We start from the raw sequence: 26,077 nt of genomic DNA, 5'->3' as shown, positions 1-26,077 counted from the left end.
TAGTTCTCCCTTTGCTTTTCTCTCAATGATTCAATGCGCGAGCTCCCTCCTCTTCCTCCTGCTGCTTATAGGATAAATCTGGATTAATCGGCGACGGAGGGAGTGGGCATGCCAAGGGGGAGCGCGTGAAGCTCGGCGTGGATGGCTCCGGTGAGGAGGTGTGTGCTGAGAGAGGTGGTGGAGGGGCTCGCGCATTCCAAATCATCTCTCTTCCTCACGGCTCCCGATGACATCATTCCACCCAAGCTTTCGTTCGCGCACCGCATCGCAGTTAACTTCCCCGTTACCCCACCCACTTTTTGCCATAAGTACACGCTACCGCACGCGCGCACACACAGCCTAAAATTACAACAAGAGGATGAATCCCCCCCCCCAAAGGATTGCGTTCTGGCATCCCGACAATGAGGTTATTTGTTGCCCACAGATTGAAGATCGGACATTCAATCCCCCTCTCACGTGCACGCGAGTAAACTCACGCACACCGTCCTACAGCGCGACTACCCGGTAATAAAGTCGTTAGAGCCGCAGTATGACTGGAGCCCCCCAAATTAACTACAGGATGTGAGCTGGTGACACAGACACCACACAACGAGGCACCGCACCAAGACCAGTAATCAGGCCCAATTAGAGATAACCCGCTAATTACCCCTCCACACACACACATGTGCACGGACACACACTGAGCCGAGGGAACACAGGCCACAATAAACTCGACACGCTGAGACACAAAGGCTGGTGTGTGTACGAGTGTGTGTGAGAACGTAAAAGCAGGGGGGTGGGGGGTGCGGTAGAGCCGACCCTGACTGGAGCCGCGGACTGCCAATAAGCGCTGATATGTAGGTCGAGTGCAGGATTTCCTACCGATCACCGCTGTCTCATTAATGATAACCCGCCAGCCACGCACACACGCGCACTGATTTAGGAGCGCACATGAGCTCCCCCCTTAACAAAGGATCCGATGGTCAGGGCTTACCGTGGTGGTGTGAGCAAGAAGCGCCGTGAGCGCCAGCAGCCAGGGCAGCTTCATGGTGGGGGTGTGCGGGCACAGCCTCACGGTGCCGCCGCTGCCTTTGGGGGGTTCGGGGAGGTGGAGGGGGGAGCGGAGGTTGCTCCTGCTGCTGCTGCTGCTGCTGCTGCTGCCTGCCTGCTCTCGGTGTCTCGGTAGTCTGTCCAACTTCAGAGCGCGCCGCCCGTCTGCGCTACCATCCGTCCTTCTAGTCCGGCTCTTTAATCCCGGGCTTCACGTACTGCTGGTCCCAGTCACCAGTAAAGCAACGAGGTTTCCACGAGGCCTCCTTTCCCTCTTTTCTTGTGTCTGTTTCTCCGAGTTTTGGAGCACGAAGCCTGGTAATTTATCACCAGGAAAAGCCAGACCCCGTCTCGCTCTTCCTCTCTCTCAGTACACACTCGTGCACCCTCTCTCCTCCCCCTCTCCGTTGAGGGCAGGATGTTCCGTATGGCGACGCTGCCTGGCCTGGGAGTTTGGCAGGAGGAGGGGGCCAGCCCGTGTATATGCGCCTGAGCATGTGTGTGTTCAGGAGAAAGATTAGGGAATCTCCGTGGGCAAGGACGACGATGCCCCCTGCAGCTGGTTTGGGAAACACACACACACACAACATACACGCAGGATACTGAGTGTTCACACTACTGCCAGGTTGAGCGCTTTGTGCTGCGCTCAGGTGTCTCCGGTTGACCGCACAACAATAGCGCACACCTTTAACGGTCCCCTGCGAGTGGCTGCGTCCTCACACCTGGAGTCTGTGGAACAAAACGGAACATCAGATCCTGTCCTCAGACTGTTTGTGTCGCCTAGCAACCGCGCAGTTTGGTTGGCTGTCACAGCTCAGTGCGAAGCGAAGTACTCTTACACGATATGCAACTGAAATTAGAAGTAATTCGCGAGTTCAGATCAATCAAATTAAAGTCAAGTAGAGCTATTTTAGGTGCAATTAAGTTTTATTTAAGAAAAAAAACCCGGTGCTCAACTAATTTCACAAGTAGCTACAACACAGCTTAAACCATTTTAACATCTCTGTTTTACGCGGTTGGTGAAACTTAGCATTCAGCGTGAAACATCAATCCATTTCTAGCATCACATAGTGATTTGCAAAACACTATGTGATGTACGTCAGACTAAGAAAATATATCAAGATGTCGCCTTCTTACTATTTCAAAGCACTGGCATTCAAATGACCACATATCTGAACCAACTGGTTGAATACAACCATCAGGTTTGCAGACATGTTAAGGGCCTAATTGTAGACACATAAATCAGGTATAAGCTCTTTAAAAAGGCCATGACGACTGCAGAGTGACACAAGACAGCAACATCCAAACTGGCTAATAAACTACAGAACTTTAACTAAATCAAAACAATGACAAGGGATCACAAGAAGGAAAGGAAAATAAATAATAGTTTCTACCAGAAAGAGGTGAAAATCAGCAAGAAAAAGGAATGAAAAATGAACACAACTAAATGGAAAAGGGCAAAAACACAGAAAATAAACACGATTAAGACTTTGAGAGCCTCACAACAAGCACAAACTTAAAACACATCTATTTCTTTGTTTCTTTTTCTGTCTCATTGCTCATGTTGGAGGACGGAGGTAACTTGCATGTTACAAGTCTCTGCTGATGGATCTGTTGGCTCAGATTCCGACAGTGGATTTATCTTGCTTTGTTGAGACATGTTTGTGATATCACTACCTGACTAGATACGAGATTTTAATCTGTTAATTCTACCATACTCCTCGTGTTTTTATATCATCTGCCGTTTCACAAAAGTATTGCCAAGTTGAGCCATTACGCATATCCTTCCACCCCCTTTGACAGATATTAATAGAGCACTGGGCCAGAGGCCTTGTTCTTTTTGAGTTTTAACCCAGAATTTTACAGTGAAACACATCAGCGTCTACACAATGAACACGAGCTTATGGGAGACCAGGGACGGTTGATAAGACAGCTTTACACGAAATTCAGCATACTAACACCACGCTGGTCTGTTATCTAGCACTATAAATGTTACCTTGGTTACAGTGTTTTTGTATTTTTTGTATAAGCTGCTGGAGACTTGAATTTCCCTGAAGGAGTCATCCCAAGGGATAAATAAAGTTGAGTCTAAGTCTACTGTTAAAAGCTAGTTTTAAAATGTAGGAGAAATTATTGTTTAGTCTATTGATGCATTATTAAAGCAGGGATATACTGCTGGAGTTGATTGAGTTGGAATTCATTTCAAAGAAATTTTTGGATCTTCATGAACTGATGTTTAGTTTTTTTTAGCTTGGAAATAAAAAAATAAAAAAAATCTACTGAAAACTCAGAAAAGCTGCAACTGCTCCAGTTGTTGAAACCGTAGCTCGTTCTCCGTCGTCTAAATAACTGATCAATCGATCCTTTTAGCTTTTACGCATATTTTTTGATTGCATTTAATTGTAAATTCACTAAATCTTCAAGTTAAATGTAGTGAACTGAAAACGGAGTACAGTTCCACCTCAGGTCTGGAGTAAAGCACCTTAAACTGGACTCGGCTCTGCAAAAACAAAAAAAAAATTGACAACCTATAGAAGGAAACAGGCTTTGTAGCAGCAGGAGAATGAAGAGCCTTTCATCTCCTTAAAAAACACACACAGCTGGGCTGGGTCGCTCCCTGAGGTTTAGTAACTGGCATTAATGCCACAGTCACACCCAGCTTTTTCTTATTGGCATACAGGCTTGTTTCCGCTCAGGGTCAGCATGCTCCAAACAAAAAGCTGGACAGGTTAGAACAGGTTTATCTAGTTTCAGTCTGCTTCAGAGAATAGGTGGGACAGTTTGTTTGAACAGATATTTGCTCAAAGTATTACTTTTCACTTCTGTCCTCCTCCACACAGGATCACACCATTATCTGGATTAAGCTGTCAGTCAAAAATAGCGGGCACACCGTTGGTGGCATACACGACGGTTTAGGGGGTTCACTCTTTGCTGTTCAGCACTGTCGCCTGTCAGCGAGGTGCATATTAAAAGGTGCAAGCCTCATTAATCAGCCATACTTACAGAGAATCTAGAACATCAGGAGTGAGTGCTCTGGTCCCCTCTGAATGACGGCGTGTAGTCGCATCTCTGCAGGCTGCATTCAACTGACTGGAACAGACAGCTATAACCCTGATCCAGTTTCTTCCAACTAGGCACAAAAAACATCAGATACTCTGCACCGAAACGTCCTCCCGAACGGCTCGCAAACATAACAAAAGCACGCATGAGACTGGCAAATTTTCAAAGTTTTTTTTTTTGTTCAGTTTGGTTTCAAAATAAAGATCACACAATTGTTTAGAGACAATCTACAACAGGAGTTACAAAAAATAGTTGCCCAGGCAATAAGCATACACAGGTTCTGTTAACTATACACATATGGTTACAGGTGTGCTCGTAGTAAATATACACAAGGCTGCTCCAAATGTACACCGTGCTGTGGCGGGCTGCCTCTTTCACCCAAAAGGACATCGACAGTATGATACAGCACTTACAGCACTAGAGAAATGCCAAAAAACACAAGAAGCTCCTCTGTACAATCCATGGGTTTACCCCTGAAAACAGTCATGGGTAATTGAATGGTTTTTGGGGTGGGTGGGTGGGGAGGGCGGGAGGAGGGGTGTTTAAATGAGTAAAATCTTATACTCTCCCACCCAGCCAGCATACCCACACACAAACATTTCATGGGGTAAAGGATTCCTATAAAAAAAAAAAGAAAAAAAGGTTGTTTAAAAAACAAACAAAAAAAAAGGGTCAAAAACAAACGAAAAAGAAAATCCAAGCCGGAAGTCGGCACTAAGTCTAACAGAACGTGTCTAATCGGGAGTCAGTGGGAGATCGACGTCTTAAGTTAAGCAGTGACGAGATAAAGATAAAACCAAGCGTGGCAAATCTTTGTACAAGTACTACGCTGTATAGAAAGGGCTTTTCAAAACAAAAAATTTTGATATTACAATTTACAATATACAACAACTCATATGTCACAACCAAGGAGGTGAGAATATACACTGAAATGCACAGGTTTTTTTTTTTTTTTTCCATTTTTCTTTTTCCCCAAGAGTGAATTTTTCTTTTTTTTCTTCTCATACCAAAAAAGGGTGGTAAAGCACTTTTACATTACAAGGGTTTACAAATGTACAATTATACAGTCAGAAGTATGTGGTCACTACTAGGATACATTATAGATACAGATTCAACATCAAAAACCAGAAAAAACTACAAAGTTTTATATATATATTTATATATATATGCAAAGGTCTACACCAAGTATACACGTTATATTTATAGAAGCAAGACCAGAAAACGAATCTCCCATGCTAAATGATCTGTCTGCTGGTTAGCTGATGCCGTGTGTGTGTGTGTGTGTGTGTGTGTGTGTGTGTGTTTCGTCTATGATTCTGTGACGTCAGACAAATTAAATACTCGTTCCATCTCATAGTGGTAATAGCCAGGATGGGAGGAAGAGGAGGAAGAGGAGGGGACGCTAGGATTGTGTGCGCAGCAGTAGCAAAAAAGTGAAATTTTTTTTTTTGGAGTTCTTCAGAAACAACAAAAAGAAGAGATGAAAGGGAAACAAAAACAAAGGGGAGTGAAGCAGTGGGTGGATCACGTCTCACCTCTCTCTCTCCACTCGCTGCCCTCCCTCCCCCAGTTCAGCAGGCCTGGGCTCAGGTGGGGGAGGGGTGACGAAGCAGACCAAAAAAAAAAAAAAAAAAAAACTAATGCTGCCTGTAGCAACAGGCTCCTTCCAAAGGGTTGTCATGGAAACAGTGGTACAAGGGGTACCTTGCGTCTTCAGTGGTGGGGATTTGGAGGGTGGGGGGCATGTTTTCTGAAGGGCCTGCTGGGGTCAAATGGGTGGGGACATGACAGCATGAGGAAAATGAAAAAAGGTGTGGGGGGGTGGGACATGATTTTAGGGTGGTGGTGGTGGAGGGGTCAGTTTACATGATGCCATTAGGAGGGCCACAAAGAGGACCCAGGTCAACGCCATTCTTCATGTAGTACTTCTCTAGCTTGGCCAGGATGTGTTTTCCATACGTGTACTTCCTCAGGGTCGAAATGTGAGGTCGGATCTGTGCGGACGAACACACACGAACACACACACACACACAGACACACACATAGACACAGACACAGAGAGGTTAGGTTGATATTTTCAAATCATTCTTTGTGGCCACCTCAGTCGAGTGTCGTCTGTTACATGCTCGCAGGGTTTTCTTTCATTTTTGTGTACTTTTGTCGGCCTTTGTGCTGTTGCCTAGGAAACCACTGACTTCGGTGTCCAATGCAAGATCAACGGATGTGTAGGCAAACGAAGACGTTGGACTTTCACCTACTGACATCAGCAGGATTCCTTCTGTTATCTTTTTTCTTTTAAAGTTAAAACTTTGACTGCTGGATGAAAATCATTCAGGAGCCACAAACCACAAAAACAGCTGATGTTTTAAAGCTCACATTTTCAAATCCCGAGACCATTTAATTTCACCTCGGTTTTTTTGTTTTAATTCACCTGGAAAACCTTTTTGTATTTTATAGGTTTACGTTGATCCATCATTCCAAAAACTTTCGCTTTCATGTAAATAAATGTAAGACTTCTGGAAACATCGATGGCTTTACGCAAGAGCTTACAAGTAAATGTAAAACTGAACGAACGTACCAAACATTAATCCAACGCTAATCAAAACGACTGTTTCCAGTCCATCAGGAAGCATCTCTGGAATGCTGCCAAGGCGAAATATCCAGCCCTAAAAATCATTCTGCGTGCCTGAAAACTTCTTCCTTCAGACTTCTCTCAGTGATCATGATGTCATAGGGTCGTCATGTCGTGTATTTAGCAGAGCGTCTCGCACAGTTTCGATCAGGTATTCCAGTAAATATTGAACTTTCTCCAACATTTTGACTGGATACATTCGACAACCTTCGTCTTCCACCAACCTTATGCATGACAATTTTGCGCTGCGTGGGCTCGGCCACGTCAATCATCTTCTGCACCACGTAGTTGGCGTACTGGTCCTTCATCATCGTGTATAAGGCACTGTGGGGGCCCTCCGTCAGGCTGCACACTTCATCTATCAGCAACGCACGTTCTGCCCGAGACGCGTGGGTCACACACTTCTCCACCACATTGCTGGAGGAAGAAGCAGAACGGGACAGTTAGGGTATCATCGCTGCACGATTTTAGACATTTTTCTTATTATAGATCATGACAAGAAAAGGTCCCATTTTTGGTCCCCAGCTTTTTAGATTATTTCCCCAATCAACATGTTGGTGTTTGCGTGTGAAAACAATCAAAAGCTGAAGTGTTAAACATGAACCCATTAAGATCTGATGCAACATATCATTGTACCCTCTTACATCTATAGATGAAAACTCAAATTTACACGGAAACATGTGAGAAAAATCAATGTAGATTTCCTCTACATTTTGCACATGAGATCCAAGTACAAGTTTTCTACTGGGTGTTTTCTTTTTTTGAGTCATTGTACTCTAAAGAATGTGTTTACAGAGTCAAAGTAACAAGTGCCAGCAGGGTAAGATATCATCCTGCATGACATATACCGCATTCAAAAAGGTGTGGCGTCAGTTAGGGAAGAATGAAAAGAAAGCCGCCTTCAGAGAACGAGTAAAGATGATACATGAAAACAGGCGAGTGTGTCAGTGGAGGAATTTACCTGGCAAACTTGTGCTGGCTTAGTCCCAGCACGTTGCCTCTTATCTCAGCCACTATTTTACTCTTATCCTCAGCTCGCCCGTGCTCCAAAACGTGCTGGATCACATAGTTTCCATATTGGTCCTTAAAAAAGAAAAACGAAACACCAGAGACACATTGACTCAATCTTGAAGAGGACAGTTGGTGCTTCTGACGTCACATCAAACGCTGCCAACTTCCAAAATCTGGAGGCTCAGTGAGGAGATTATTTAAGACAACATGAGTCGTCAGTCTGAGAAATAGAAATGGTGGTGACGGGGATTGGGTCCGTCTTTGTAGATTTGTTTATTACCTGCACAAGCTGCTCTGTGTGCTGATGAAGCTCCTCTAGTATAGGCAGAGTCTGTTCAGGAAGGCAGTGTTCGAGAATGCGCTGGATGACTCGGCAGCCGTATGGATGAGTCGATAGGGCAAAGACCTGAGACACGAGTAATTATTCATTGTTAGCAATACCCCTGAGAAACGTTCACGGAGCCAAGGTGAGTGAAGTGAACATGGCACTGATGCATCTTTTCTCAAAATCTTCTCACTTGTGGTGCAGAAAGCACCTCGGGTTACGGCGCAAATTTTTGGAGACATTCTTTCACATAACCAACCCACCCCTTCAAGGAAGGTGAAAACAAATTCCTGATCTGCTTCCAGCTACGCAAACAAATCTGAGCCACCCAGAAGGAAATATGCAGTTGCACAACATGCAAATGCATGAGAAGCAGAAGCCTCACACATCAGTGAGATGTACTGTCAAAGCATCCTGAGTGATGCGTCTGAACCGAAACCGTCCATGTGGGCTTAACAAATGGCACATGCATGAACACACAGGAGCTTTCCTTTAACACTTTATGCTAATGTAACATTTAGCTTTAAGGTAGGAGAGATGGCCGTTGCCACTGGGATGATGTTTCAGTTGCTATGGCAACACACTCGGTCCCTGCAAAGGACTGCATATGTATCTGTGTACTTTGTCACTGAGGCAGCAAGCATATTGTCACTGCCAGTGTGTGTGTGTGTGTGTGTGTGTGTGTGTGTGTGTGTGTGTCAGCTAAACCTTGGCAGGCTTCAGTGACTGGATGCGGAAATAGTTTGTGTGTGAGCACAGAAGGGACCCACCTGTCCCTTAAAGGCTTCGATGATGAAGTGCAACGCATGAGGCTGGACACATTCGATACACTTCTGCACCACGTGGTTACCGTTCTGGTCCTTCACACACTTCAGCACATGGCCATCCAGCTCCCGCACCATTTCACTCTGCAGGGAGGAGGAGAGAGAGCAGAGCAAGGAAGAATGCGTAAAGGGACCTGGTAAATGTTTGTGAGGAATCAAATATCGCCCGAGGACATTGCGCAAACTACTTCTCACTGTGGCTCACTGCCCAACAAATAACACTGGACCTTTAATAGATGCCCTGTTGGGAAATCGATTGGAGTCCATTAAGAAAAGACCCGAAAACCTTTCCTGAAACACAGAATCTAAGCACATTATTTCCTGTTGATATTCATCTAGATTTGTCTTACTACCTGCAGTTCAACATCTGCATATAAACCCTTTTATCGTTAGCTTCTTTCGTTGCCGATGATGGAGTGCATGCAAGGAGCCTTGGTACACCAGGCAGCTCCAACATAAATCCCATGCTGAAGATGAAAAATGTTATCTCAGTGCGAGGAGCACACCTCTTTATTGATGCAGCATTTGTGATCTATGAGCAATGCTCAGTCCTTACAGCTAAATTATGAGCACAAATTTAAAAGATGCGTTTTGAAACTGGGACACTAATATTTTAAGCTTACCCCTCCCCACCGATTTCAACTAAAAAATATATACCATAGCGGGGTATGACAACTTTAATTAAGGTTACCTGACTGCAAACGTACAATCTGTTTTACTGTTTACACGCTCCCGGGTACAATTGCACTTACAATGACCTGCTGATCCGAGGGGATGAACTCCAGAGCTTTCTGAATGACCCTGCAGCCGTACATCTGCAGGGCCAGCGACAGGACATGACCTCGGATCCTCTCGGCCAGCGCCAGCTTCTGGTCCAGACTGCCAAACTAAAAACAGACAAACAAAGCAATGCTGTGTACACCTCAAATCCATTTGACAATACTGCGATACATCCCATCTGCATCTCAAATCACTCACGCAGCACAGACTCCTCTCATACGCACCTCAAAGAACTTCTGGATGACGTAATTTCCAAAGACGTCCACCATGAGCTGGTAGGCGGCCTGCAGTATCTCACTGAAGACGAGCTGGCGCTCGGCTGAACTGGCTCGCTCCAATTTCAACTGGATAAACCTTTAAAAGTCAAAGAGGATAATAGTTCACTGAAGGTGTGCTCCTTTCGTTCTTCAAGATTTAATTTAGTTAAAAAACATCACGAGAGAGTAGAGACAGCTTTACTAAAATCCACTTAGTACCGAGAGGGGATTTATAAATATTGGAAGATATTGAAAACATATAAACAAGTAAAGCAATGCAGTGAGACAGAAAGTTCTCCTAAATATTTAACCGGAGGGAACGGTCAGACAAAAGCACAAAGAGGGAACTGAAGCAGAGTGAGTTGAACTGATTGATGCAAAGTGAGGATAGAAAGGAGCCTGAAGAAAGAAAATGCCTGGAATGTGCAGACAGGATATCTTAATGTATAAATAGATCACATCAGTGGAAAAGTTTGCATCAGAGGCATGACCAGTTCCACCCCAACAGACGCTGAAAGCAGAACCCCAGAGTGGTCTCCAGGGCCCCCTGCTGCATAAGCAGCACATCTTCCAACCGTAAAACAGAACAAGGCAGAGATGACAACAGACCGTTGCCACCATTTATGCAGTTATCAAGAAAAACAATAAGAAAAATAACACAACAGGAACTGTTTTGTTTAAAAAGTCTTAAAAACAGGACTGTCAGAACACTTTTCACAATCAAACATTAGCAAATCCAGCGTTGTTCATAATGTCTGTTGAATGAAAAAAGACAGCAAAGAACTTGAGTTTGAGTCGGCATTCAACAGACAACCTGAGCGATGTTGTTTCCCATCACCACCTGAAGGCCTCTGCGCAGTACAGAGTTAAAGCCATACCAGACAGTTGATTGTTGGTGGTAAACACAGAGAGAAAACCAGTACAAGTTCTGCAAGAGCACAATGCCAGAAATCTCATCTGAGTAACAAATATTCTTTGTAACTTATTAAAACAAAAGTATAGCAGATGGATGGTGCAAGATGATAATGTTACAAGATCACAGGATTAGTCAACAAATTGAGTAAAATAATTTTTAAAAAATTCGAAAAGCAACGATCCATCTAAATTAACTTTTTGGATTGTAGTTTTTCCCGTTCTGAGGACTTGTTGCTCGTCTGCTGCACAGCAGACAGCAGCTGGACATACAGAATAACTCCATACGGAGTCGGTTTTTTCCTTGCATGCAAGGTTATTTCTTCTACCACATTAATCTAGTTATCTCGACATTATTCCAGGATTTGGGGGCTCAAGTGAAATGCAGACTGACACATATAATTGCAGTTGTTAATTATAGTTTGATGTAAAAGGCTGTGTTATGAAGCCAGAACAAAATAGTCGATAACAAGTGACATTTTCGGCTGAAGGGATTTGCTCGTGTGTACCTGCTGCCGTGCTGGTCTTGGCTGAACTCCATGATGTGGCCAGCGATGTCTCTGAGCTGCAGATTGGGGTAGCGGTTGTTTCTGAAGTCTTCCAGCAGGCGACTCCTGCCTGAAGGCATCACATCTGACATGCCGTAGCGTAGCCGCGATGACGGGAACAGCTGGCTGCTTGGTGAAAAGAGGGAGGAGCCTGAGCTGGCGGCGCTACGGTACTTGGCTTCTGCTCCTGGAGCTGCAGAGATGAAACGACCACTTCCGTTGGTCAGGCCTCCTGTGGGGGGGTCACACAGAATAAAGTCCGACTATGAAGTAACTTCAAACTAAAACAAGTCCTTTTTAGTTTGGAAAATTGTCAACTGAGCAGCAGGAAACATTTAGACCAGGCAGCACACGTTTAATATTTTGATTTTAAAAATGAAAGTGAGTGTATTTTGTAATGCATTAAAATGACATAAAATACATTTTTGAGATGCGAGGCCCCAAAACTGGCATGTATAACAATGTTCCAGTTAAACAGATTGTCATGATGGAATAATGTGATAACAGACCCCAAGTATTGGGTTCTTCTATCATCAAATATCAAATATACTTACCGAGATTGAGGTTGGAGGAGGAGCTGTGATTGGACAGGGATGGTGGGGGTGTGAGGGAGTGGGAGGGCCCTTGGTTGGGCAGGGGCATGCCCACAGGGCCAGGGGATGGACTGAAGCCCAGGGTGCCGTTATAAAAGCCTCCATGGCCGATGGGGGTGAGGCTGGAGGGTGTGCGCTTGTACAGCTCACTGTTGCCTGTCAGGGAGTCCCTCCTGGAACCACTGCCGCCACTCGAGTTGGCCACTAGAGGGAGACAAAGATAGACATTTGACTGTGGTCTCTAAAGAAAGTGTCAATAAGTAACCAGTAACAATTTGTTAAGCTGTTCACAACATTTTATGCCCGACCACTTATGTTAATCTAAATGTTTAAAAATACAAGATGTGGAGAGATTTGTATTCTTACCTGCAGTGCCAAAACCTCCCAGCGTAGCCCCAAGAGTGGCACCGAGGGAGGACGAAGTGGGCTGGCTGAAGCCCAATGAGGCAGACCCTGGTCCAGGCTGGCCAGAGCCTTGGGAGAACAACGAGGAGCTCTGGGAGGACGAGCTCAGGGAAGAGGATCCGTAAAAAGAACTTCCTCCCAGAGCACCGCCAGGGCCACCCTGCTGCTGAGGCTGCTGGGACGTCATGGCGCGGAACGGGCCATTAGCCCCTCCGCCCAAACCACCGTTGGCACCACCTGCAGAGGCTGCTGCTGCTGCAACTGGAAGAGTAAAGGACAAAGTGGTTTCACAATATTTTGAAGGATTATACAAACAATCTGACTGAATGATTTGTGCATTAAAGCAGATCATTTAAAGTATGCGCTGTATTCACTTTCTGACAGTGCTTTGTAAAACTCCAATAATGATTAACACAGACTCATGGGAACTCCTGGTATCACTCCAACTATGGATCTAAAGCACAGCCTGATAATCTCCTAATTGCATGTTCTGGCAAGAGTGAAAATTCCGAACATGTTGTTAAAGGCCACAATGCATAATCTGCTGTTTTGTGTACATAACAACCCTCCCTGTATCATTCACCTATAGTAAGCAAGTGGGACAGTTTGGATTGCTTATCATGTGCTTAAAGAGAGTTACTGTGTTACCTGCTTGTGCTGCGGAGGGAGATATGATGACAGAAGCAGGGGCCATGAGGCGGACGGGGCCACTTCTGGCTCCAGTGTTGACCACCAGGGCCCCTGTCTGGTCATAATAGGCTGCAGGCGCCAAAACTGGGTATCCTGAGAAAGCCACGCCAATAAAAAGGTATATTCACATTAGTTTTATTGTTCATGCAGATAAAAGTGGAACAGACTACCTCATTATAATATTCATAACTAATATATCTGCACAAAAGTGCTGTAAAAGCAATTTACATTCATCTGCTGAGACTATTTCCACTGGAATACAATCAATTTACAGAATGCTGTACCCACCAGGGACACCTGCTGCCAACCCCTGCCCAAATGCAAGGGCTGAGTTTACTGCTGCTGCTGCAACCAGCTGGTCATTCTGCTGACCCTGCTGACCCTGGCTGGGGGTCAAAGGACGCTGGTTTCCTCCAGCACGCATCACCTTTACAACAAAGGAGGAGAAGAAAAACTATTAGAAATAGTTTGAAAATGTCTCTACACACCAAAAAGGCTGAGGTGTCCTGTAGACATACAGCGCTGTACCATTCTATCGTATACGGCTCCTAAGTTAATATTTAACAGAATGTGTACTCACTGACACACACAGTGCTATGTAATAAACAGTCATGGGTTCACATATGGGTGAAGGACAAGTAAAGAATTAGCAGCCATAGGATGTGACCTTTCCTGGATTATAATCTATGTGAGCGCCGAGGGTTTTTCCAGCAGAGCAGCAGGTCCTGTGCGCACATTTAAACAGGCACGCGAAAACTCTGGCAGAAGCATCTCGCAACACTGAAAGGGTTTTTTTTTTGGCAGATAGCCAACTTACCTGCTGTTGGTTCTGTTGGCCCTGGTTTGCCGCTTGCTGATTGGCTGAATTGTTGGCTGCAGCAGCCTGCTGCTGGAAAAGGTTGGCTGGATAGACCCCCCAGGGCGTCACACCATAGTACTGGGGAGGCATCACTGCAGGGCCTACAGACAAATGGGTATACATATGAGATATTAGGCAACTACGTCTATGTTCATGAAGATGATTGACGGAGGAACTTTAAACGTTAAATGGGTGTGAACTGTGCAGAGGGGGTGGATCTCAAACACGCAGATCTCACCGAGTGTCGCCGCTGCTGCGAGTCCGGCTGCGTAGGGGTCCGTCCCTGGTGGTGCGGCACTGATGATGTAAGGGTTGGGCACAAAAGCTGGGGCCAGACCTGAAAAACACATGAAGGGAACATATGAACCAGGGCTAAACAAGTTTTCTAACATGCACTAGTTAAATTATTTATAGAAAATCCATTCGATGAACATTTCAGGCACGTTAACCACTTTGAAGATACTCGACAAATCCCTTATTAGGACCGTATCTTAATCACATATCTCCATGTTTAAGGAGGGTGTGCAAGACTACAATGTAAAGCATTACTTGCTTCAGAGTTGATTCTCTGTTCTGTTATTTCACCAAACATTTAAGGGATCTCTCACGATCTTCTTGCAACCAGATGAAGATGAATCTTCACCACTTTTCTTCCAGCGTTGGGAAAGTCAACTCCGCTTTTAGCAGTCTCAGCAATGTCCTTCGTCATTTTGTTTGCTTGATGCAGACTAATAATTGGACTCTTGTGAAACAGAGTACCATCTTTCCCACGACCACAGCTTTTATCTTCTGATGCGGTTGTTTAAGGAATGGGAAACCGCTCACTGTATCAGGATTTAAGAACTTGTTGGCAGCTGAAACTTAATAAAACATAACAATCACAGCAATGATTTTCCAATTGGAGGCTCTTACCAACTTGCTTTGTTGGCAATCATGTACGGTTTATTGTTCTTAAATGAGCTCCTCGGTGGATGTTTTCTCTGGTACGGATCCACATCATTTGCTTTAACCCATTAGGACCAAACGCAAGAGAAATGTACAGACTGAGCACATTTTTAGATGATCTTTCCATCGAGTTGTGTATTTGACACTTTCAGAAAACTGTAGCAAATGGCTTCAGAGTCTTAAATGAAGACTTTTTAAGATGCATCAGACAAAGTTTTAAGGTGTTTAAAAGTCACACGGTCGTCTGTTATTTACGTTGAGGTTCTTTGCTCATATGTCGCTGTATATCCACACAGACTTACCGATGTGAGGCTGCTGTGCGGCTGCCAGTGCGTACTGCTGTTGCTGGGCTGCTGTTAACTGCTGCACGGCGAGGGCATTGTTTCTCTGAAACAGCTGCAAACAGCACGAGGGCAGGTGAATCACACTTTCATGTCAGCTGAAGAAAGCTCCTGACAGATTAATACATGCTGCGTTCTCTGCCTACAACCCTTACCTGCTGCTGGTTAGTGTAATCAAATAAGCCCACAGTGGGTGCAGAGTCCATGGGCATCTGAGAGTTGTAGTCAAACTGAAGAGGCTCCATCACTGACTCCATTGGGTCCATGGTAACACCACCTTGTTCCACGCCAGAGAAGTCCTCGGGAGGTTTGGGACCTCCGCCACCTCCGAGGGTTGCCAAGCCTTCAGCCCCTACTCCCCCAGGGCCTCCGAGCAGGTCGCCCTCAGGGCCAGGGGGGGGCATGTTGCCTGGGGGACGACTGGAAGGACAGGAGAGAGGTTCATTTTACACCTGAAAAGGTGGCTGAATAACAACCACGGCTCTAATGACACGTGTCGCACTGTGTCCTACCCAAACTCCTTGACGTCAACGTCGAGGCCATTCTGTACAGGCATCCCGTTAGGGTTGATGACATCACTGATGACATCAGATTCACCTTCTGTTAACTCTTTTAGTTTCTCTCCCTCAAATGCCGTCTTTGGCTTCTCTCTCTTCTCTTCCTCCACCTCCCCGTCCCTCTGCCCCTGCATCACGGAGAAAGATTGCTGAATGGAAACAGAAATGCAGCCGTCCTCGTGACATAACAGTGGCAGGTGGGAAATGCACAAAAGGAGAGGGAAGGACAGCCAAACAAGAGGCAGAGTCAACAAGGTCCCCTTGACTGGTTGACAGTACAAACAGGGAAGACAATTACAAACTGGGTGCATCCAGGCAATGGAAGCCCTGACAACTGCTAAGGACAATTACATTTAAAAAAAGCTACAATTAACATCACCAGAACTCAAGGAAGTGAGGAAGAACAAGACTGAACGAGAGAACAGACTGATGACGCTGAGAAAAAGGAGATAAACACTTACATAAGGTCCTTTTCGAAGGCAAGAATCCAGTTTGTCCGCCGGCGAGGAGGACAGAACGTACTCCACCATGCTAACTCCCAGCCCTCCACTTTCAGATCTCGGCGACATCACAGAGCCCACCCCCACTTCACCTCCACCGTGGAAGCCCTGGCCTGGCCGACGGGACACCATGATCGGCTGAGACACCGAGTGATCTGTCACAATAGGAGCAGAGACCATCGATCACAACTGATTTCATGGTCAGACGACATGTTTACCCAACGCACTGACAACATCAACTACAAAGGATGCATAACAGGTCAATAATGCTGCTTAACCACAAGTCTAACTACGGCCTGGACAAATGTGAAGAATGGTTAGTGGGGCTAAAATATTTGACTGTGCTGGAGTTTTCCCTTTTTTTTTGCACTTCTTTAATATTCTTCATTGTTCAGTTTGTTACAATTGCTCCAACAGTTTCATGTAAAAATGATTATCTCAAAAACTAAAAGTGTAAAAAAGAAGCAGCTCAAATGGGCCTCTGTATATCCCTTTGGTGTGTGTGTTGTTACACTGAAGATCAGTGATATTTATTCTGTCATGTCTACAAAAATAACTACAGTAAGTTCATTTGATGCAGCAAGACATCATCATCTGGGAGAACATGACAGAGATTTCACTTTGACGAAAGCTTTTGATTCAAACAGGAGTCTAAATATATTTTTCCCTAGCTCCAGACAGTGATGTTCTCCATGTTCTTATGGGGAGGAGGTGACGAATAACTAAATAAACAGGAAAGCTCCCGGGGGCGATTGAGCCTCCCGTTTGCCACAAAGTCAGAAAACAATCCCATAAAAGATATCCGAGACAGCTGTATACCTGAGGCGCCCCATGCGCTATCCCTCCACTGATCCAGAAAGATCCCTTTTGGTCCATCTTTCCCAGAGTCATCCGCCTCCCAGAACTTTTTACCAGTTAGGAGCTGCTACAGAGGCACAAGCAACGTAAAGCAGAAACAGATGGAAGAAGCAAAAAAGACATGGTTACTTTAAAAAAAAAACACACACCCACATTCTAAAGGGGGTAAAAAGGTCATAAAACCTTCCTAAAGCCATAATCTCTAGATTTATTTTACTTTTGTGCATCTTTTAGAGACACATTGACCCTCATTTGTACTAATTAGTGAATCAAAAGGATAACACCACACCATCTCAAATCTCAACTGCTCCAAATAGTTTTGACCAGTGTCTGGATTCTGGCATCTTATCAGCAGCTTGCTTGTTTATCTGCACATCTCCCCTCGCTCTCCATTACAACAAGCACTTTCTTTAAAGTGAAAGACTGCCTTTGTGAACGCTTGTGTGATCTGTATCTTCTGGCAACAGAGGGCAAAAACTCCCGGAGGCATCTCAACTTTAAACTGAAACGCTTTCGACGAGAAAAACAGAGGCTTTGTGGAGCGTCTTCTGTGCGTTTCCGTTAACACTGTTCTTCTTATTACCAACATAATTAATAGCAGCAAAACAGCATTCAATTATGAAAACAAAACATTCGTCAGCACCACGAACAAGCCAAAACTAATTGGAGGCCTTGGCTCAACACAAACGGTCTTGCCAAATGTAATGAAAGGGTTGGAACTGATAAGTTTGGTTGATAATTATGCCCTCATCAAATCTGTGTTGGAGAAGAGACAGAAAGGTTGCAGCAGAGTTGCAGCATCAAAGAAACAGTCTTTAAAAAAAAAAAAAGGGGGGGCCTCTCACAAACGCTCAGTGAGCGCCATTTAATGTGGAACCAAATGTCAACCAACATTTAGAAAAGAAAGTCTGCCCCAAATCAAATGGTTCTGATGGATCAGACCGTCTGGAATGGGATTTCTCTGCCATAACACCAAAAGGCAAGTCCTAGCAGCTTAAACCAAAAAGCATCCCTGCTCAGTCTGTTTTTATCACAGAACAATGCCAACTCATCATGACTTAAGGCTCCGTGGATTTCCCCGTTTTTTCAAGTTGGAATCCATTGGAGTAATCCATCATCTACTCACTGAGCCAAAGAAAACACGAAAGCTCTGAAATACCAAGCAGTCGTTTTGATGTCAGGTACTGGGAATATGCATGCGACATATGAAAAGCAGCCATTTTAATCCGAATTTAGAAATCAGCAGTGGACTGACCACATGCTTTATGAAAAGCCGAGGCATTAAAGCAGCATGCATCATCTTCTAATTGACCCTGAGCAGAAACTCTTGTGGCTTACCTCTCCCATAGCACGTCCCTCCAATGCCAGAGCCTGAAAATCATGGTTCAGCTCGTCCATCGACCGCACCTGCGCACACACATCCCACTGAGTCATGAAAACAGTGACAACCGGAGACACCAACTAAACCAACGCCGAAACTTAAGCTAATCAAGTTACTTTTTAAGTGGTTTCTTCAAACCACATCTTTCCGTGCCACATCAATCCATACCTGACTGTCGTGGATGTTGTCTCCAGTGGGCCAGCGATGTTTGCCGGGCTGCTCACCGTGCTGCCTCTGGAAGAAGTAGTCTACCATGGCATCGTCCTGGGAACGTCCAGCACCCGCCACACCCTTAGGGGAGACACGAGCAAACACGTGCATATTACCCAGGTCAAACGCCCGCAATGAACAGGATTTAAACCTTTTACAAGTGGCTCCCAAAGTTGATCCTGATTCGATTTACACGTGAAACGTATGTGGAGTACCTGTCGACACCAGACAAACAATAAAGAGTGCTACAAGCTCGACTTAGAGAGCCACAAGTAGTATGAAAGTTTCTCTTTCCTCCCTCTATGCTTTCATTCTGAACAGGATATGCAAATGATAAAAGTTCTTCAGTCTCTCTACCTCAAAAACTGAGTAACTCATTTGCAGAGCATTGGAAAAATATGCGATAAAACCACATCTGAAGGTCTGGTTTTTTTTATACTTTTCCAACTGCTCGACCACATAAAAAAAAGGACATTATTTAACATGCAATTTCAAAACTCAGCATCATCATCAACAAAACATGTGGGGCTGAGGCTTTCAGGGCCACACGCTCTTGTCTGAAACGCAAACACACTCAAATAAAACAAGGCATCTCTTTTCACCAGAAACGCTCAAGGTGACTTTCTCTCTTACTCATTTCGAGGCTAGATGGAAAATTTCCCAAATTACAAAGAATCCACAGAAAACATGTACTAGTAACAGATGGGTTTAGTCATCTGTTTACACAGTGGGACGCATTACTAAGACATCAGACATTAAACTTCTTTCCTCCTTAATATATCTGGAAAAAAACAAAGTTTTACTATCAAAAAGTAATTTGTCATTACTTGGAATCAACTTGTGATCTTAAAATGCTTCTTTTGCTCTGCAACAAGTAAGTGCTATTAACGGCAACGCCATTAACAATGAAAAAGAGATTTCAGTCAATAAACCTCTACCTTGTGTGAACAATAAATGCCTTACTTCTGTGTAGAAACAAGGATTTTCTCCGTTTGAGACTCCACTCAGAAAATGCTTCTGGCACTCGTTCCATAGTTTCACTCAGATTTTTTTTTAAGCTTCTGGATGCAGGATGGGATCGTGATTATGTCGTTTAATCCCACGAATACTTAGCAAACGATCCAAGATAACCGAACATCACCGTTAAACGTACACACAGAAAACTTTAAAGGAAAAAGTGTATTAGTTTCTGAATGCGAAAAACAGTCTAATTCTCCTAAAACTACTATTTCTGAGCTCTTCCAACCACATTACAAACATTTAAGTGACTCTTTTAATCACTATTGTAATGTTTCCTCCCTTAAAAATGTTTGAACCCTCTGAATTTACATCTTTTTATTTTTTGGTTTAGCATTATCTGGAACTGTTGAGCGTATAAGATGAAGTTCTTGGAATTCATCACGCTTCCAAACAGGGAATTGAAATGATAAAGCAGGTTCTCCTAGCTTTAGCTGCTATCACCGGCTGGGCTGACCCAAACTTAACTCCATTTATTTAGCAGATAACAGCCCTGAAAAAGCCCCAAGGCTCGAAGATAAGACTACAATAACTTGGTTCATGAGATTTTCTGAATCAAATGCAAATATAACCAAAGGATGAGAATGAATGCTGTTCAACACTTATCAGCCCTATAACAATTCTCTCCCTCTTCTCTTTAATGTTGTAATACGCTGACCATGACCAGCGCGGCCATATGTAATTCATATGTTCTTTGAGAGACGAGAACAAATTCTTTTAGTAGGATGGACATGATAAGAGGCTTTGTCGTGATGTAAACTAAGACAGCGCCGTGTGATCATGTGCTATTACTAAATGAGGGCTTATCAAACCAGAGCACTGCAACTATATTAGCAGCACTCCGGGCTACTCTCTGGAGGAAAAGTGACTAACAGCCCTCGATGAACTGAAGTTGTTGTAGTTGACAGTGAATGCCGGTTCTTCTGGTAGCCTGTGTTGGAACACGTTACCAATGGTGTGCTGTGCCAAACCACAATGTAGCCGGGAGGCTGGGCCAACTGTGTCTAACCGATGCCAGCCTCGTCACCTCGGCACTTAATTCACAATTAATAACCGAATAACTGAGAAATCCATGTTTGTCAGGTGTCCCAGTCTTCAGCGACCCGACACACGCGTTCATTTATGAATGAATGAGCGAAAGGTGGACAGGTGTCAGAGGGGCGGGTATTACCTGCTGGCTGGGGGGTGTGGCCTGAGGGGTCTGTCCAGTTGGGGGTGCATGTCCTCCGCTGCTCAGCACCACAGGCATGCTGGGAGATGTACTTCTATGGTGGGGGCTGAATGAATCCTGCCAGAGCACTGCTTTCCTCTTCAACACACACACACTGCTCATTCCACCACAGCCTGGAGGGGGGGGGGGGGAGCGATATGATTAGGTTCAACACACTGAACAAACAAATGTTTGATAAAGTTTTAACATCAGATCTGTTCAATAAAAATGTGCTGTATCACAATGACTCGATGTTGAAATGCAGCACTGCAAAAACTGAACGCCAGTGTCGATTTGTGAGTCCTCCAACAGCTCGCAGGGCTCTCCATCTTGACACAGCCAGATCAAATCGGACCCTGATCTTATCCATCTCTCAGTGGAGAAAAGCCCTTTAAGCTGAAGCATGTGGTTTGATCAGTACATGCTTGCTTGATTATTTCAGTAAGAGACTTGATGTCACTCCGCTGTCTGTCCCGAGCACAAGCCCCACCAACTTAGACAAGGCCTCATGATGCTAGTCACCGTTCTGCTCTTTGGGAGATCTGCTGCGAGGTGGAGGCCACTCTAAACAGACCCAGCAGCAGGAGAGTGGAGTCAGTACATCTGCTGCACGAGAGATTCGTTGGAGAGGAGGCCGAATGCGCTGCTAATTTATCATTTTCTCACAAACTTTCAAGAAACTTCAGGATTTGCAGTGGAGCAACTTTATACACGGTATCATTTCATGATGTAATTCAGGAAAATAACGACGTGCCTTGTTCCACAAGCGCACATGAACCAGCCCTCCGCCCACCCAGTCCCATCCAACTTTGCCACAAATAGAATCCAACTCTGTGGGAAACACTGCACCGCGAGCCGTACAATGCAGACTGCACTCTGTGATCTTTATTTCACAAAGTAGCGGGGAGTCGTCAACGCCGTTAGCCTGACCAGCAACCAAAACATAGGACAGAGAAGCTTGGAATACAGAAACACAGGAAGCGGGACTTCCATCTCTGCCGAGGATGCATTTGTTCACCATTTCAACAAAAACTGTATTTCAGTTTAAAGTACCCAGGTACCTTTAGCCCCAAGAACTTTTGTCAATGGAACTTAAAGGTTCCTTCAGGCAGCGCGTTGCGTCTGCTCTACTGTTCACATCTGTCTGAGAAGTCTGGGCCACGGTGCACAATCCATAACAAAAGGATGCAGATGAGGTTCAGCTGCAGGTTCGCAAAGCCACAAAATGTCACTTTTCAACAGAGGTGTGCTAGAGTTTCTATTTGTCCAATAAACACATCTTACGAGCTGCACTCATCACACGAGATGAGATGGCTTCAACAGAGAGGCATAAATAAGCTGCTGGTAGTACTTGACCAACCAGAAAGTCCTAATAACACTGCAGGTCAGAACGACTGACACGATAACCAAGGACAACACGCAGCTAACGGGCTATATTTGTACTTATTCAAATATAGTTTTTGTCCAGCAGATCGGAAAGTCATTGGAACGATGGTCATCTGAGACTCTCACACAACCTCCGATTACGTTTAGTTTACTTGCAGAGACTTGTTAGCTCACAGATGGGAGAATAATATGAATTACTTACACCCTCCGACTGCTGCTAAACCTACTCACAGCTGCAATATACTTCACTGCTACTGCTGACTAAATAGTATCGATGAGTTTTTCTCCTTTTAGATTTTTTTTTAAGATTTTAAACAAAAATACGGTACCCCCCCCTCTTTTCCTCCTAGTAGTACTACTCTTAGTGGCGGTAACATAGTATTTTGTGTGTATTTATATATTTCATATTCACTATTCCTATTCTGTGGAACGAATGCACGAGTGAAAGCATCTAAGAACGCATGTCTGCTGAAACGAAAGCTCTGCCCTAATTTCACCGCACGGTGCCTTCGTATAGCGGCAATTAAAGAATCTTTATCTTCTCTTATGTTTCAGGTCGCACAACCTTAACGATCTAAGATTACGAGAGACCGTAGAGGGAAATCACATCTGTGTCATTTTAGCGTTCTAAACCGCTTATAATCACAAGTGCACTGCAATAACACATACCTTAATGAAAGATTACTTGTTCAGGCATGGATTTAACATTAAACCAGCAACAACAGCACCATTATTTTTGCCTTAATAACTAAAGATGTAACAAACACCTCGTTAAAAATTCATTCCAAATTAATTGATCGGTGTGGGATGAAGTGCTGAAGCTTGAGCGAAATTAAGTTATTAAGTCAGAGGTTTCCCCAAAGAAGGCCCAAAGTGCACGCTCCAGTGTGTACACTGGAGAGTGCACTGCACAGAGTGGGAAAGCACTGATGTTACTCATACTGCAAGTCAAACAGCTGTGGGTCAAAGTGGCAACTTGCCATCAAGTTACTTCGTAGATAATCAGCGCAAGATAACAGAAGTTTACCTGCGTGGCAGATAATTCGACTGTCAATCCGTAGCTGCACGACATATTATAAACGTGAGCGTAGCCTGTGTTTTTTTTAAAGTAATGGTTTGAAGTCCAACAAGATAAAAGTTCAAACAGGATTATGCGCAACATATACAAATTAAGTCTGCACACATCACAGGCATCCCAATGATGAGCATTTACTTCAGGTCACTGATTAATTACCCCTCGCTGGTTGTAGATGTTCTATCTGCAGAGATGTGTTATGAAACTGCACTCAAGAGGTACCTCGGGGTGAGATATGAGCGCAGTAGGATTTCTGATAGAATAACACACTTGTTAGTTTCACGACAGGAGAGTTCTGCATTTAAAAAAAAAAAAAAAAATCGCATCTTCGTGAGGATCCCAATGTTCAGTTTGGGCTTAATATCTTAGATGTATGCACCCCAAATATAAACCGGGACACAGTTAGCTTAGCACCACAAACTTTAGCCTTCAGAGCTGAATAAAACCACATTACATGTTCAGTGTGCAAAACAATTCTGTTATTTGTTTAGCCCAAATTTGTTTAGGTATGTATGCACCGCAGAGATTACTGACTTTATTTGCATGGAGACAAACTGGTGGTCCCCTTTTGGAAAAGGTCAAGGGGGGGGGGGGGGGGGGGGGGGGGGGGGGGGGGGGGGGGCTTGTTACTTAACCTGGGTGAAGAGTGAAGGGTAGTCAGTTATTAAATGTACAGTTATAAAAATCCAAGACAGCTAAATGATGGTTGTGGGCAGTATTTGTCACATCAGCCCTCGGTGGTGTTTAGCAGGAAGAGGGGTATAATTTGTATTTTACAGCCTCTCTTTATCCAACAAGCTCTAATCTCTTTCAGAATGTGCTGTCTCCTATGGTGTCCCTACAGGCCATGAGAAAATGACAAACACCTCTTTTTAAACACTGAGCCATATGCAGTAATTACCTCTGAGAGACTGACACTAAGAATCTTTAAACATATGCAGCTTTCCGAGACTGCTGAGACCATGAACCGGCCAGCTGAACAGCCTGGAAAGATGAAAACAAACCAGACTGCCAACTTATCGTCCACATATGCGGCCCTGCCTTTGTTTTCTTGCTCAACTCTGCATTCGGCAACAAGGAAATGTTAGCTCTTCATTCCAGTGCTAGATCTTAAAATTCAGGCACAGAAAACACCCGGAAATCCACCACAGCACGGCCATTCCCCCTAAAGAGAAGCGCACACGGCTCGGTGCGCTGCGAGTTTCACTTAGCATCCGGAAACAAGGCAGCGCGTTCCATAGTCTAACAGGGTTAATCATTCAGTACCCGGGATCAATCCACCGCATACCGGGCACGGACAGGGGTGTGACAATACGAGCAGGCAACCTGCAGCTAGCAGGAGATAACGCTCGATGTCTCAAAACAGAGCAACATCCCCCTCGTGAAAGACATGACACATCGCAACGAAAGAGAATGTGCAGATGGTTGGAAAACATAGTTCGAGACAATTACCCAGGTTTCCGTTTCATGCATCTGCTTCCACTCACGCCAGACTCGGAGCAGTTATGGAGGGTGCATTGCCTGTGTCTACCTACAATAACACGGCCTCCCGTCAGAAGCTCGAACCGGTGTCTAAACACGGGCTCAGGGTAATGTTTTCAACGCCGTCGCCAGTCTTTCAACGTTATTATTTTGTTATTAATTACCCCCCCACGGGTCTCCACCTGTCTGCCGAACCTGCAGCCCCACAGGTCCCGGTGACGCGGATGCTAACAAAGGCCCGAGAGCTGTCTGGAGCGGAAGACCAACACAACGGGAGGAAGGAGGCAGGCAGCTGAAAGGGAGGCAGACGCTTCAGCCTCACAAAACCCAACGGTTTCACCCCACGCCTTGCCCGAAAAGCAACAATATCCACATAGATGCATGAATAACTAATCTGTCTTGCAAAGTCGACCGGAGACGAGGTGATACTCACCGGCGGAGAGGGTGGATGGTCGCGGATTTCGGCCCCAGTTTCTCTCTGACACCCCAGGCTTTCACTCCGACAACATGGCGGCTCGACGGAGGAGCAGGCAGCAGCGCTGCATGACGGGAAGGGATGAGAGGGAGAGTACGGTTCATTGCGCCAACCGAGAGGGGAGGGAGGGTTCATACCGAAGCGGTTCTTTGTTATGTGTGTTGTCTGTTTGTCAGTCTGTCAGCTGTGTAGCGTATTTGTTATGACTTAGTTTGAACCGCATTCACATATATGTCGGTGGAGGAGTAAATCATTTTTACAGTACATAAGTATAGTTGTTGCTGCTTGAGTACCAGGAACAAATCACAAAAATACCGAGGAGGCTACAACACAAACATTGCAAGAGAACATAATTGAATTTTGGACACAGGTTATTAGAACTAGGGTACACACGTGACGATGTGTTGTTATTTTATAGCTATAATGTGATATTGCATGACTTCGTCGGGGTGGATTATACACAAAGCACTGGGGTCTCTACGGTAACGGGTTCTTGCAGCCATGGCAACGTGCTGCACCACACGGCCAACCAGTGTGCGGCTGCTGGACGCTCCGTTACATCTCCGGAATGTAAGCGGACGGTGTGAACAGGGGGTGTGTGAGACCCACGGAATAAAAATACCCCAGCCAGCCGCCTTTTGGGAATGTTCCAGTGGCGACTTCGAGGCTGCAGACCGTGGTGAAGACTGCCCTGAATCGGTGTGTGTGGGTGACG

At 44.9% G+C, this 26,077-nt stretch overlaps 3 protein-coding genes across 4 annotated transcripts in view; 1 reads left to right on the top strand and 2 right to left on the bottom strand.

The window, feature by feature from the left end:
- sdc3 (syndecan 3) overlaps window positions 1-1,116 on the bottom strand; it is a 39,444-nt gene extending 38,328 nt beyond the window's left edge. The window contains exon 1 of the mRNA XM_072371076.1: window positions 974-1,116. Within this exon, the coding sequence (XP_072227177.1) occupies window positions 974-1,027 (54 nt within the window). The 5' untranslated portion in view covers window positions 1,028-1,116. The remainder of the gene's footprint in view (window positions 1-973) is intronic.
- Window positions 1-26,077, top strand: part of zcchc17 (zinc finger, CCHC domain containing 17) — a 190,822-nt gene that overhangs the window by 143,986 nt on the left and 20,759 nt on the right. The window lies entirely within an intron of this gene.
- pum1 (pumilio RNA-binding family member 1) lies at window positions 4,246-25,427 on the bottom strand. 2 transcript variants are annotated; one of them, XM_072371084.1, is made up of 23 exons: window positions 25,321-25,427; window positions 20,906-21,078; window positions 18,676-18,798; window positions 18,465-18,533; window positions 17,088-17,193; window positions 16,230-16,423; window positions 15,724-15,896; window positions 15,367-15,631; window positions 15,173-15,266; window positions 14,164-14,262; window positions 13,884-14,026; window positions 13,355-13,493; window positions 13,025-13,159; window positions 12,338-12,637; window positions 11,933-12,175; window positions 11,340-11,610; window positions 9,886-10,015; window positions 9,634-9,768; window positions 8,828-8,965; window positions 8,013-8,138; window positions 7,683-7,804; window positions 6,946-7,138; window positions 4,246-6,083 (listed from the first exon to the last, which is right to left on the bottom strand). In XM_072371084.1, exons 2-23 carry the CDS (start codon window positions 21,065-21,067, stop codon window positions 5,952-5,954), a joined length of 3,492 nt encoding a protein of 1,163 aa, XP_072227185.1. In that variant the 5' UTR covers window positions 21,068-21,078; window positions 25,321-25,427; the 3' UTR covers window positions 4,246-5,951. The 2 variants fall into 2 exon arrangements, with proteins under 2 accessions (XP_072227185.1, XP_072227186.1); XM_072371085.1 differs by having other exon boundaries at window positions 17,088-17,190.

Source organism: Leuresthes tenuis, unplaced genomic scaffold (genome assembly GCF_036924035.1).
Source record: "Leuresthes tenuis unplaced genomic scaffold, fLeuTen1.0.hap1 SCAF_18, whole genome shotgun sequence".
NCBI lineage: Eukaryota > Metazoa > Chordata > Actinopteri > Atheriniformes > Atherinopsidae > Leuresthes > Leuresthes tenuis.
This window is presented reverse-complemented; position numbering and strand designations above follow the sequence as displayed.